Raw genomic sequence first — 13,659 nt, forward strand, 5'->3', positions numbered from 1 at the left:
ATCCAGTCATGTCAAAGAGCCCACCCTAGGCCACACATACACACGCACGCACGCACACACACACACGCCCTCCTATTGATCTAGAAGCACCAACACATACATGTGCAACTTCTCACAGATTTGCACATAAAATACTGACAAACAAACAAGATGCAACAAGAGTTTTAGAAGCAGCATGTATTATAAATGGTACACAGGCACAAAAAGTCAGCAAGCTTGCATTATGCAAGTTTTTTTGACCTTAGCAGAGGTCAAGTATTTCAAACATTCTGCATCATGCTCCAAGATGCTATTTACAGGGCTGGCTCCAAAGAAAATGTTTTGCATTTCCCCGTCTCCTCAGTTCCTCCTGCCTTCTCAGCCATCCCTCCCCCTCCCCTCACTCCCCGTTCTCAGTCTTTCCCTCATTTCTGATCCATTTTTTATGCATTACTCCATTACTCTCAACTCCCATTTACAGTGCATTACCTCCTCCCGTCTTTCGCAAACACACTTTGCGCTGCTCTCTCCTTTCTTCAGTCACTTTGCCTTCGCTCTCCTCCATTGAATTATGACACTTTTCACTACTTCTACCTTTCACTCTTTTATTAACTCTTTGTCTCTTTTCTGGTCACGTCTTCCCCCACTAAGTGTTTCTTCTCCCCATGTTTTTTTGCCATCTACTTTGACATTCTCTGCATATCACACTGTCTGTCTGTGACATCTTCCTTTTAATTGGTTATCCAAAGCATCCTGTGTAATTTGTCTCCGATACGTGTGTGTGTTTTTTTAACAGTTTTACAGATGTCAGCAAATGTAATTAACAACAATATGATTAGCATTCAGCCTGTCTAGACCTTTAATTGTCCCCTTTGAGCACACATAAAAACCCACAGGCACCCAGCAGACCATCAGATTTCACGACACCATAAATCACATGTCAGAAGAGGTAAAATCAATGACTAAGTCAGCGTGTGTAGCGATGTCATCCTTTAATATCAGCTTTAAAATCAAGTAACTGTCATGATATGACCTGCAAGTTCCTAACAGCACAAAGAAGTAGACGTGTCAGAGGTAGTTCCTTTTGATTGTAGGACACAACTTCAGAGAACCCATTCTCATTGCTGTGGGTAAAACAAAAATTAAGAATTTAGGTTTTGAAATAGCAGTGATGCAGACAAATAAACCCCCTGCAGACAACTGGCTGTTTTGACAGGAAAAAAGGATAAAATATTTAAAAGAAAATAGCTCTGAAATAATCTGTGGTTGATAGAAAATGTGAGAACTGCAACTGGTAAAGAATGGACCTAAAACTGTCATGCTAGCATTTAAATGCTTTAAACTATATCCACAGATTTATTGTGATCTGACTCTTCTAAAAAAAATCTGCACACTGTATAATATTTTTCCTAATTAAAATTCTTCAAATCCAGACATTTAAATTCAAGAAAAAAAAAGTCTCATCTTAACATTTCAGATACAAAGAAGACACAATTAAACCTTAATCATTTAATCAGTCTTATTACTACTCTTGTCCCTCCTCCAGCTGTGGTGGGAGTGATATTTTCTCTCCTGTGCATGTATTTTGACCATGTTTCAGGCAGTCCACCAGCTTTATGGAAAGGCTTCATGAAAAGCACAATAGTCATAATTTAGATGTAATTTTAGATAAAAACTGGAAGCAGGCTGTCTAGAATAATTATGGAGCATCTTTGCTCTTCATCAACAGCATAAAATAGAGTTTGCAGATTTTAACTTGGACTTTTGATTACAGATATAGAAATTAAATCTGTAGTCTAATTAAACCGCTGTGTGTGACTATGAAGAATTACAGCAAAATGTAGGTAAGAACTTGTTACTGACACATTAATTGATAGAACCAGGCCTCAGAACGATCCACCAAACATGCTGTCCACTCATTGAGGGTCACCTTCCTGTTCCTGTTACGATCACATGACCTGCAAACATAGCACAGAAGAAAACAGATGATTTACAGAAACACATCCTATATTCAGTCACATCCACAAGGATACAGAGATGTAGTTTATAGTTTAAATATCTATAGGTGTACAAAGGAACTGCACTGGGGCTCTTCAGCAGCCATTGTCTTTCAGTTCACAGTGCAGCATTATCTCTGAAGGGTACTCCTTCAATTTGTGTTAATCCATGGGCAGCGGGAGGCACAGTTGGTAATAAACATTATCATTGCTGGGAATGGCTTGACATTGACACAGCCAGCCCTGCTCCCACAAAACTTGTCATTGCAGACTGGCAGAGAAAAGGGGGGTTGGGTGGGAGTACGGATGGGAGAAGAAAAAGGAGATGGAAGGAAGTAAGAATGAGGGAAGAGTGAAAATGAATAACTGGCTGAGAGAAAGGGAGGCTGAGGATAAACGCATTTGTATCAGAGATGAGAGAAAAACAGGAAGCACAGATAAGAAGAGGAAATGCTTCGGCATGGAGGAGGAGTATGATAATTTAGAGATGGTGTGGTCATGAGATCGAAAGGGAGGAGGATACAGGATTGGCATGGAAATGAATGGATAGATGGCACGCAGAGAGAACAGCATGGTGGGAGGTGCAGCTTGGTCAGAGCGGGGGCGAATTGCATCTCGGTGTCACATTTTTAACCCTCTGTATTTCTGTAATTAGCCAAACAATAGCATATTGCAAAAGACAGAAGATTTCAATTAGGCCAACAAACCTCTTGTGTCACATGAGGTGATGAAATATGGACATAGGAAATAGCAATGGTCTTGAGTAAGATTTCATCAACTCATTAAAATGGCCATATTTAAAATTGTGATACTTATCAAATTGGCCAGATGTTTCACTATCATCTGCTGGCTTCTAGTACATGCATGTAACACACAACTTGTGAGATTGCTATAGTGGGATGTTAAACCCCCCCAAATAAACTGCCCAATATTTAATTTATTTAAATATCAGACAAGAAAGTTAATCATTATGTGATGCAGCAAGGCCATTGAAGGCAGGACTGACTGAAAAAATGGTGTAGCACAGTGCTCCAAAGGCATCCTCTTATAATGCAGCTTCTTCAGGTCCCTGCGGCTCAACTTGCCATCTTTATTCCTGTCCAACAGGGTAAATCTTTTCTAAAGAGGGAGAGAGAGAAAGCACACTACTCAACTCAATACTTGTTTTTTCTGTTTCTTTATGTCATATCACATAAATACAATAAATGTGTGATGTTAACTAGGAGATTCAGCCGACCACAATGGTGGTTTTGGTCAAGGACTGTATAAAAAGATGGACAAAGTCATTGTGACATCACACACTAGTTAGTGAAGGTAGTTCGAAAGTTAGAAAGAAGGTACTTTTACATTGCCTTTTACTTTTCATACCCTAAAGTCCCACGCATCTATGATTCATGGTCCGAAAACATAAAAGAAACAAAAAGAAACAAATTAATCAATCAATAAACCCATGAAACTCTGTAATTTAACAGAATTTTCCTGTTATTTTAAATACATGAAATGACATGAAAATTCTAGTGAAATAAAATAAAATAAAATGAAAGGTGATTTAACATGCTGAACAAAAATAACATGAAAAATGTGTAAAAATCGTAAAAATTTTAATTTTTAAAAAATGTGTAAGGGCATAAAAAGACTGCAAAAATACAGCCCAAAATTTAAAATAATTTCACAGTGTTTATTTAATAGATTAAACTTTTAAAACCTAGTTTAATAGTGTAACATATCTAAATATGAGATAACAGAAGTGATACTAAATGGCAGTAACAAAACTATAGTTTCTTTAATTTTACATAGATTTGTTTATTAAATAACATGTTTGTTGTGGATTTACTGCAGTTTTCACCACAGAAATTCTCATTAAAGTCTCATAAAAATACGGAAATTTTTCTAATTTTAATTACAGAAATTATGTATATACATATAGTGGTGGTGAATTTCTGTATTTTATCGTATTTTTCTGGTGGCCCAGCTACCGGAACATTAACTTTTACAAAAACACATTATTTTATTTTTTAACATTTCATAGTGCCCACTGATATACCTCAGCATCTATGAAATGGATTGTCATTCAAGATGATTCAAATGATTCCTCAACTTTTCATCTATTGCTTTTGTTTATATAAAAGACCTGTTGTCTTTCTCCCATCAGACTGTTAGCATGCTACCAAGCTAAACAGGAAATGGAAACACGGTAAATGCTTCACCTGTTCACTCGCACTGTTGCTATTACAGTATTACAGTAGGCTGCAGTTCTATTTCTCTCATGCTAGAATCAGCATTGCTGAAAAATCCATAATGCTGGAATTTTATGATGTAACACTATCCCAAAACACTCTACATCTGTTTTTGTATCATAGAAATAATGCAGTGAGCTTTCACTTAATTCATTTGAGGCCAGGAGGTCAAGAGAATGCACAGAGGATATTAAGTTATCCCCCTATTCACCATGTTATTGAATAATTTAGTGAATATTGACCAAATACTGTTTATACGTGGTGTCTTAAGAGCCCCTGTCCCAGTCTGTGGACAACCACACCACAAGCAACATAAGAACTTACCACTTATGGTAGGTTGTTAACATCGATCAGTCACTAGACCCATGGAGGGCAGTTTGTATCTAGCACAAAGATGGTGTCTATCATGAAAAACAGCTTTATGTTCAGTGTTTGGTTACAGTGAAAGGGAAAATGATGCCTTTGAGTATTTGCCTTCTGGCTATAGTTTCTTTTCACTTTATGGAAATGATTTTATTTCCATCATCAGTGGCTGAGGTCATCATAGATCATGAATTACGTTTACTACTTGACAGTTATCTTCTTATCCCTGTTAACCTGCTGAACAGGCTCACTTTAAGTGCGAAGTATGAGTTACTTGTGCCAGCTGTGTCCTCTGGGTGTGGCTCAGGCAGCTCTGGGGCGGGGCAGCAGGTGCGTAGGATTCCCCCATACGACTCAAGAGCAGAAACCAGTCCAGGAGACGATATGGAAACTGGCCTAACTCCTCCTCGGTGCATTTACCCTTGGGGACTGATCATAAGGCACACCAGAGCCAATTTGGAAGACTGTGATACACAGTGGAAACAGTGTGTAATGTCTAATGCTATTTACCCAGACAGGGTCCTGTGTGCGCGAGTCCGGTGCGGCGCCTCTTTCTGCAGGCATCTTTATGAAGCCAACACTCATTCTCATAGGTCTTTCCCACAGCACTGCACACTGGTGCCCTCTGCCTGATTCCATGAGCGAGTGCCCACAGACAAAATTCACATGTGAGAATGTAGTGTACAATGTGCCAGATTACTGCTTTACCTTAACATGTCTTTCCAAAAGTTACATATATTTGTGAATCCCATATAAGTATAAACTTCCTGTAAGGACAAAATATTTTAAAGCCTGAAAATGATTAAAGAACCAAATGTTGTTTACCGAGGACAGGACTGAGGACAAACACACTTGGGGATGAGAATTCCGTTTTCTTGAACTACCTGGCACCAAGACCCCACTGGAGTACGGCACTTCAGCAGCTCACAAAGCTTTTCTGAAGCAGAAATAGAAAAACAACCTTGTGTCAGCTTAGTTTTTACTTTTACATCGACACTCACCAGCCATTTTATTAGTTTCAACTTGATATTACTAGGTTAGGACCCTATTTTGTCTTCAGAATTTCTGGCTATAGTTTCTTTATGTTAATATATGCTTAAGAGCGTTCATCGTGTTTATGTGTATCATGCATCCATGACAGTTCCTGCCAGTTCTGGATGGTGACTCGAATACTGACCAGGTATGTGAAAATTTTAATGTATTTTGATCACTTTCTAGTTCTGCACATTTAGAAAAAGAGGAATGTGCATGGGACTTGCATGCAGTCATGTGGCATTCCTCTTACCTGGTTTAACTCTGCCAATGTATGGTCTCAGGCTCTCTTCAGCTTGTCTCTGTTTGCGCTGGGCTCTGCCTCCCTGAAACACACACACAGTTTTCTAATAGACAAAAAAAAGCAGGCATTTATGTTTTATCTGCGGCCAAAATCATTAGTGGCAGCACCGAACTCTGGCATAAATTTCCCTTTCATTAAAACCCCCGGGCTCATTTTAAACTAATATTCTGTACCATTAGAAAAGTCAGCTTCTTGGCATCATTGTACTGTAAAGAGCACACATCATAAACCCAAAATAAAAATGGGCATCCGTTCAACATCAATCTGCTCTCACAGTACACCTCAATTCCATACTGATATTTCCAAACTTTGTAGTCTCAGCCAGGTCCACATCTGCCCCTAAATTCTTCCCAGATCAAATGTGAAACAGGTGACCAAAATACTGGAGCCCCATTCCATAACTCGGAAATTTTCTTTTTAACACCTGTGACAAAACAGACTTGATGAGTGGAACAGAAAAAAAAAGTCAGGAGAACATAATTTCAAATATTTTTACTTTTCACTCATTAGTAATATTTACATTGACCCTTGACCCTTTTTTACAAAATTTTTTTTGTGGAAAGCCGAAATTAGGCAGATTAAGTTAAACATACCTTTACTGTTTGAACACCCAGGAGCAGAAACAAGCTACAAATGATGTTCAACTTCATGGTTGAGCCACCCAGTGGGGCTGTAAGAGGAAAATGACGAATCGACATATTTTATGTTTCCAGTATCTTCCTTTACATTTCCTCATATTGAGTTAAAATCGAATAAAGATAAATGTTGCAGAAAATGATCAGTTTACCCTGAACCCAGAACAGCTAATCAGTGCATTTGAATCTAATTGTTCTTTCTGCTGTGCTGTAATTTACTGACTTTTACCCTGTTTCCAGTCATTCTCATAATGTAGCGGGAAACAATGCAGCTCATTGAGTTTTAAGCACCAAAGAAAATGATTTTCCATCAGAGAGGAAGCAGAGGGTTGAATTACACTGAGAGAACATTCAGCTTTCAGTTGAGGAAGTTATTGCAGAATAACAAGTCATTTTCTATCCCCTGACTGCTTGAGGAAAAACATCTTACCAGGGCCTCTGTCACTCCTTCCTTCTGTTGTTATTCCCTTGTTAGCGTTCTCCTTCGTTGCCTTGTTCTGTCTCCTCCGCTGAGGGTGAATATTTTTGCAGCCGGCTTTAACAGACTTTATGTTTTCTTTTATTTGATTGAATATTTTTTCTTTGCATTCCCGCCTTTTTCAGCTCCCCTTCTCCTTACCTCTCTGAGTCTCTTTCGCATCAGCCCGCTTTTGATTGCAGTGAAGTGAACAGGTATCTGAAGTCAGTATTAGTTTAAGACCATGTGCACTTGAATGTTTTCGTAAAGAAGATCTGAGAGAGAGAGAATTTAGGAAGGTGGAGTAGTTTTCATGGAAGCTGGCACTGGACCACATGATGATTTACAAGCCAGGGAGACCATATGGTCACACTATTGTCTCAAGCTGAAATTTCCCTTTGTGTTTCAGACACACACGCTCACACACACCCAAAGAGAAAAGAGAGAGAGTATATGCAGAAGAAGAATACCTTTAAAAATATGACCGGTCAAACGCAATAACATAGCAAAGGCTGCTCTCTAGTGGTTAGAAAGGAAAACAACAATTTCATTATGTGACTACCACTAAAAATATACAAGGCTAATGTATGATGATTTATAAGCATTTTTGACACAAGTGTCCATAGTCTGGTAAATTTGACGAGGGCACAGGGGTTTATTCCTTTCTGCAGCCACCTTTCTTGGAAAGCCACTCCTTACCAATACTTCACCAAAATGATTTTAAACAGGTTGTTCATTCGGGTTGAGAGCTAACTGTTGCAGTCCAACAAAATATATATGCCGCAACTTCTGCTTTTACTAAGCTTGTAAACTAGCCGCTTTGTCGACAATGTCAGAAACTTTACTTACTGTTTACTGTTGAGCTGTCAGTGAGTGCTGGTTGTTTACTGGACTGCCTTTTATTTAAAAAAGGTATGCAGATGACAGCATTATCTGCTGGATAATAAACAGTGAGTTAGTTCATAGAGGGAGGAACTCAACAATCGGCAATATGGTGCACAGAGAAGAACTGAGTGGTCAAGATCAAGAGAACTAGGTGCTGATATCTGGTTTAAGAAAAGCTGATAGAAGACACACAGGTCTGTTTACACCAGTAAAGAAAAAGCTTGAAGTCAATGTGAAAGATAATCTCAGCACTACACTTCTTCACCTTGGATAAGAAAGCTCAGAACTGAATATATAAAAGCTAAAGATTATGGGTGTGTCTGGGATGTGTATAGTCCAAGACTGGAAAGCGAATTAAACCCACCCAGCAGACAACTGGCACCAATTACCAAGCCTGAAGTTAAGAGGGCTTTATGGGCTGTTCACAGCCCATAAAATGTAAGTTAAGTTAATGAGATTTTTTTTTTGTTCTTGTTTTTTAAATTAACTGGCCACTTTAGCAGGTTAACTGCTTGTTAACAAAATATCTTATAACCCAATCATATGACATCCTGTTGAAATTCAAAATGAGCATCAGAATGGGGAGGCAAGTTAATTTAAGTGACTTTGAATGTGAAACTGCTGATCTGGTCGGGCCACTCTGAAGGGTCTCAATTTCTGCTGCAACATTTTGATAGTAGTGTCCAGGATGTTGTTCAGGCTGCTGTTGGTGGTGTAATGATGTATGGCATTTTTTTCTTGGCACGCTTTAAGCCCCTTAAACACCACCACTACCTCAGTATTGTTGCTGACCACAGCACTGTGTTATGACCACAGTGCACTCATCTTTTGATGGCTGCTTCCAGCAGCTTACTGCGCCATGTCACAAAGCTCAAATCATCTCAAACTGATTTCTTGAACACGAACATGTATTCACTGCACTCAAACGGCCTCCACAGTCTCCAGATCTCAATCCAAAAGAGCACATTTGAGATGCGGTGAAACAGCAGATTCAGTTCATGTGCAGCCGACAAATCTGCAGGAAGTTTGTGATGCCGTCACGTCAATATGGATCAAAATGTCTGAGGAATGTTTCCAGTACTGTGTTGAGTCCATGCCATGAAGAATTAAAAGAGGTTCTGAGGGCAAGAGGGGGTTTAACTCAGTACTAGCAAGGTGGATGGTGAGAGTATATAGGTACAAAGAGAGCCATTTTAACTTGCAGCAGCATTTTTTATTCAGATGAGGCTCTTTACATAATTAAGACAGTGTTTTAATTGAACCAATAATTAATAAAGGTGTACACTGTTCTACTCTTGCACCCCAGAAAGATAGAACAAGTTAAAGATTTAAAACATATATCTGATGACTGATGTGTATATCTACTTTTTAAAATAATCTTTGTAAATATCTCCAAAAAATCACAGATCTTTTTTTTTTTTAAGCAAACAAATAAAACAACTACAAGCCATCTTTGCTAGTTGCTGTGCAACCGTTGATTTAAGGAACAGATTCTTGAAATCTTTTAACATTCTTTTTTTTTTTAACTTCCCTTATCTTTGGGGTTGGAATGAAAAAGAGGCATAACTCATAAGATGTAAAACAAGCAATTTAATAACACATACTTTATTGATCCTTGTGGGGAAATTACTCTTTGCATTTAACCCATTCACTCAGTGAAGCAGTGGGCAGCCACCAATCCAGCGCCTGGGGAACAGGGACTGTAGGGACTGTACTTTGCTCAGGGGTACCTTAGAGTAGCTGGTCAGTGGATTCAAACCCCCTACCTTCCAATCATGGGGTGACCACTCTACCTACTGAGCTATCGCTGCCTACTAATGCTGGATTTCATTCACTTTCATGCTCATGTTACATAAAATCCTTCCTTTGTTTCTATTCACTTCATCTGGATTTGTAAACCTGATGTATCCTTTAATCTGTTTTAGAGCCATTGTTTTTCATTGTTTTTGCCACTTGACAGAATATTACTTTAAGAATTATTCATATACATATTTTTAATGGCTGACATGAATAAAGCAAAAACTATAAAACAAAATAATAATCTTTTTGTTTTGAATGCTTTTAATGGATAAGTGATATGAAAAATACAGAAATGCGGTGAAATGGGGGTGTTTCAATTCAATTCAATTCAGTTTTATTTATACAGGGCCAAATCACAACATCAGTTGCCTCAAGGTGCTACGACCCTACGATAATACATACAGAGAAAAACCCAACAATCATATGGCCTCCTATGAGCAAGCACTTTGGCGACAGTGGGAAGGAAAAAATCCATCTTAACAGGAAGAAATCTCTGGCAGAACCAGGCTCAGGGAGGGAGACAGAAAGACAGAATAAAAGACATGCGGTGGAAAATAGCCAGAGATGAATAACAAGTATGATTTTTCTGCCTTTGATGTCTGACGTATTAATGCAAACTGTATCTTGGTGCTTATTATGCTATTTTTCTTCACACAGTTTGTGAATTTTAGATCGCCAGCAGCTAAACTTTTCCAAGTAGAATTACTGGTCAGCTGAAATGACAATGGGACATACAGACAGTTGCTTGGAAAAATCAGGAAATGCCATGTTCTTAAAGAAAAAATCTGGCCCTGTTTTATCTGACATTGCAGGGAAATTGTTGTTCCTGTTATTCAAAGGAGTTTAAGAAAAATACATGACTTTCGCCACACTGGCTTGCTGTGTCGAAACTTTCAGCTACAGTTTCTTTTTTTGCAGGTTTTATGAAATTGATCCACCCACATTTGTGTCCAGGTCAATAATTTAGAACAGCGAAAAGGGGGTAAAGTTTGTCTAATTAACTGCTAAATCATACTACTATACTACATATTATGTGAGATCTGGTTAAAGTTAAGAAGCACTTCACAGTGAATCTGAACAGAAGGCTATTTTAGCTCAGGTACCAAGGCAATGATGCGCAAAACAACCCATAACAGACAAATAGTAGAAGTGATAAGCTATTTAGAAATGGTGTTTTCTGTGATTGCTGCCAGTGTTAAACTGCCAGTTGTTCAAGAAAATAGCACGACTATAAAAACTCGTGTTCTACTCTTGCTGAAAACATCAGCTACTTCTAGCCTGCTTGAATGCTGGCAGTCTGTTTCCTTCCCTTGTTGCTGATAAGGGAGAAGCTGTTGCCCAGTTGAACAGTAAGCTAGACATGAGGCAGAATTGAAAGGGACTGCATACAACAAAACATGTTTCTTATGCTTTATAAATGTGACGACGGAACTGTATTTGGAGAAATCCAAGCGATGGACTTATCATCAGAGAGATGCTGTACAAGTTATCTTAGAGAGCTTTATTTTTTTAATGCTGGCTGATCAGGGCCTTCGTTGCCTTTCTGAGGCACCTGCAAAAAGGTACAAGCTGTGTGGCTTGTCAGTACTTGGTCTTCATCCCTCTTTTCTTACCTAAAAGGATGTCCTAAACTTTGGAGGAAGAGGTACAGATGGCTATTTCCAGAGTGCTGCCTGGTATTCTTTCTATCTTGGGTTGTGGAATGCACAGACGATCTTAAGTATGTGGAAGAAGCTCCTGGTGTGGACCCTTCAGATATACTCCTGTCCAATCAGATTTGTAAGCTCCTAGGCTGCTTTAAGACGGCTTACTGTGGTATTCTGTGGATTTTATGAAGGTAGAAATGTCCTAAAATATTACATTTTTATTACTGTAATGTCTGTAGTATCTTTGTTGGTGCGTTTTATTTCTTTTTTTTTTTTTTTATTAATTACAGAACGAATGCATCTGGTGATGTTCGTGCAAAATTGCCATTTTCCTCCTCCTCCACTGTCACCTCGGACAACATGAGCTCACCAACCTTTTGTTCAGCCACTGCCATTATGTGGGCTGACTCATTTCGGGTTCCCTGGGGCCAAATACCAAGTGAATTATGCCGTGCAGTAGCAAATGGGAGTACCGTAGACTTCTCAACCCCGATCACTGCAAAATGATTTGCGTCCTTGTCGATGAAATGAGGTAGCAAAGCAAAGCACAGTGTTGTGCTGTTGCTCACAAAATAGTCAAACAGTATTCAAAGAGCTTTTCTGAGTATGCCAGTTTATGCTCGATTGATGAAATTGCCCGCCACTCCCTCCAAAAAGAAATAAAAACTCATGTTGAGCATCTTAATAGAGACAACACTGCATATGTGCAGAGAGCAACAGCATGTGGACGTACATAATGACAGTCTGAGTTCCCACTTGGTGAGAGCGATGCTGTACTAGAGAAAGAAAGACAAGCTTTAGAGAATTGAGACAAGGTGTGCAAAACAAGTGGCACTGATATGAGTTAGGTTTGTACCTTGGTGAAAATCCGACCAGAGATGTCAAAGCAAATGACTACACTGCACTACAAAATGTTATTCAAGTAACTTCGGGGTTAACCTTGAGTTTTCTGTACTGCAAAAGTGGATGTGATCACTATAGTAACTCATATTACGAGGTTCCAAATTGTAGATCAACAGGTATGAAGTCACTGCTTACTGAACAATCAATTCTCTGGAAAACAGTGTCAGCCAGTCCCAGTGTTGCTCACAGATTGAGCAGGACTCCACATGCCACAAGGCTAAACGGTTTAGCCTGGGTTTGACTGAGTCCTGAGGCCCTTTTCTGTGTTCCCTCCCCACTCTTTCCCTACCTCCCTGTCTTCTCTACACTATGCTATCTGAAAAAGGCAGAAAATAACAAAAAAAAAGAAAAAGAAAATACTCGTAAAATTCGAAGTAATGAATCAACTTCTTTACTCAATCAAAAGCAAAAAAAGTAGAGGCTCTGAAATGTACTTGGAGTAAGAAAGTAAAAACTAGCTCATCGAAGGACAATTCTACCATCCATTTTTATGAAAAGGAAACTGAGTCTTCTGCCATTTTAATATAATAATAAAATAATATTAGTAGATAAGAATACAAATATCATCAGAATCTAATTTCTAATTCTAATGAATGTGCTCTGCTTGAATCTGTTACACAAGCAGTGAAAGAGAATTTTAAATAAATAAATAAATAAATATATAAATGTTTTCAATTTTATCTGATCTTTGGTTGATTTCATAACAAAGGATTCAAATTAAGTTCTTCTGGATTTTGGCCAGCATAGGTTCAACTGAGGGGTACTTGGTGAAATTAGAATGGATGTATTTTATTCGGGCCGTCCTATCTGTGGTGTTTTATGTCTCGGTACACACTCACATATTAGATTTGCAGGGACAAGGATGGATCACGCCCAGGTCTCTTGTCTTTCCTTGATTTCTATATTTATTTCATTGACTTCATCTGTGACTAGCATGTATCCACTCTGTGTGGCATTGCTAGCTATTTAATAGGTGTTAGCTCACTAGACTGAGACCAAGCTAGAAGTTTCCTTAGCAGTTAAACTAATGAAAAACCTAAATTAATTTAACAATAAAGAGTTAAAGTCCACTGAGTGCAACAGTTCATGTTTAGCTTAGAGTTTTATGAGGAAAAACCTCAAAGTGATTCCCAGCCAAAACAAGTCCAGCCACTGATATCTCCGTCTTGGCTCGCAGCTCCTGTAAGTGGGAAACCTTGCCTTCATTTTTGTGAGAAGGTGGAGCCAGATCATCCATCTCTTCGACAGTCATTGGTTTAAGACTGTCTTGCTGTCAGTCTGAGTAAGTGCAGTTGACAGCATAAGGCAGAGGCAGTACACCTAAAGTTATTACTTATATTTGAATTGGTGCTTGTATTTATTGCTTGTAAAGCAGCAACTTGTTATTAAGTTAGATTTCAGCTGCATGCCAGGCGGAAAAA

General features: G+C 38.7%; 1 protein-coding gene across 1 annotated transcript; it reads right to left on the reverse strand.

Moving 5' to 3' along the window:
• Positions 1 to 149: 149 nt before the first annotated feature.
• On the reverse strand, positions 150 to 7,672 carry LOC120714774 (SPARC-like protein 1). Its single transcript, XM_040001197.1, has 10 exons — positions 7,167 to 7,672; positions 6,978 to 7,056; positions 6,506 to 6,582; positions 5,862 to 5,934; positions 5,402 to 5,513; positions 5,087 to 5,205; positions 4,851 to 5,005; positions 2,983 to 3,095; positions 1,843 to 1,937; positions 150 to 1,103 (listed from the first exon to the last, which is right to left on the reverse strand). Exons 1-10 carry the CDS (start codon positions 7,185 to 7,187, stop codon positions 1,048 to 1,050), a joined length of 900 nt encoding a protein of 299 aa, XP_039857131.1. The 5' UTR covers positions 7,188 to 7,672; the 3' UTR covers positions 150 to 1,047.
• Between the last annotated feature and the right edge of the window lie 5,987 nt (positions 7,673 to 13,659).

This window comes from Simochromis diagramma, unplaced genomic scaffold (assembly GCF_900408965.1).
Source record: "Simochromis diagramma unplaced genomic scaffold, fSimDia1.1 OVJJ01000421.1, whole genome shotgun sequence".
Taxonomy (NCBI): domain Eukaryota; kingdom Metazoa; phylum Chordata; class Actinopteri; order Cichliformes; family Cichlidae; genus Simochromis; species Simochromis diagramma.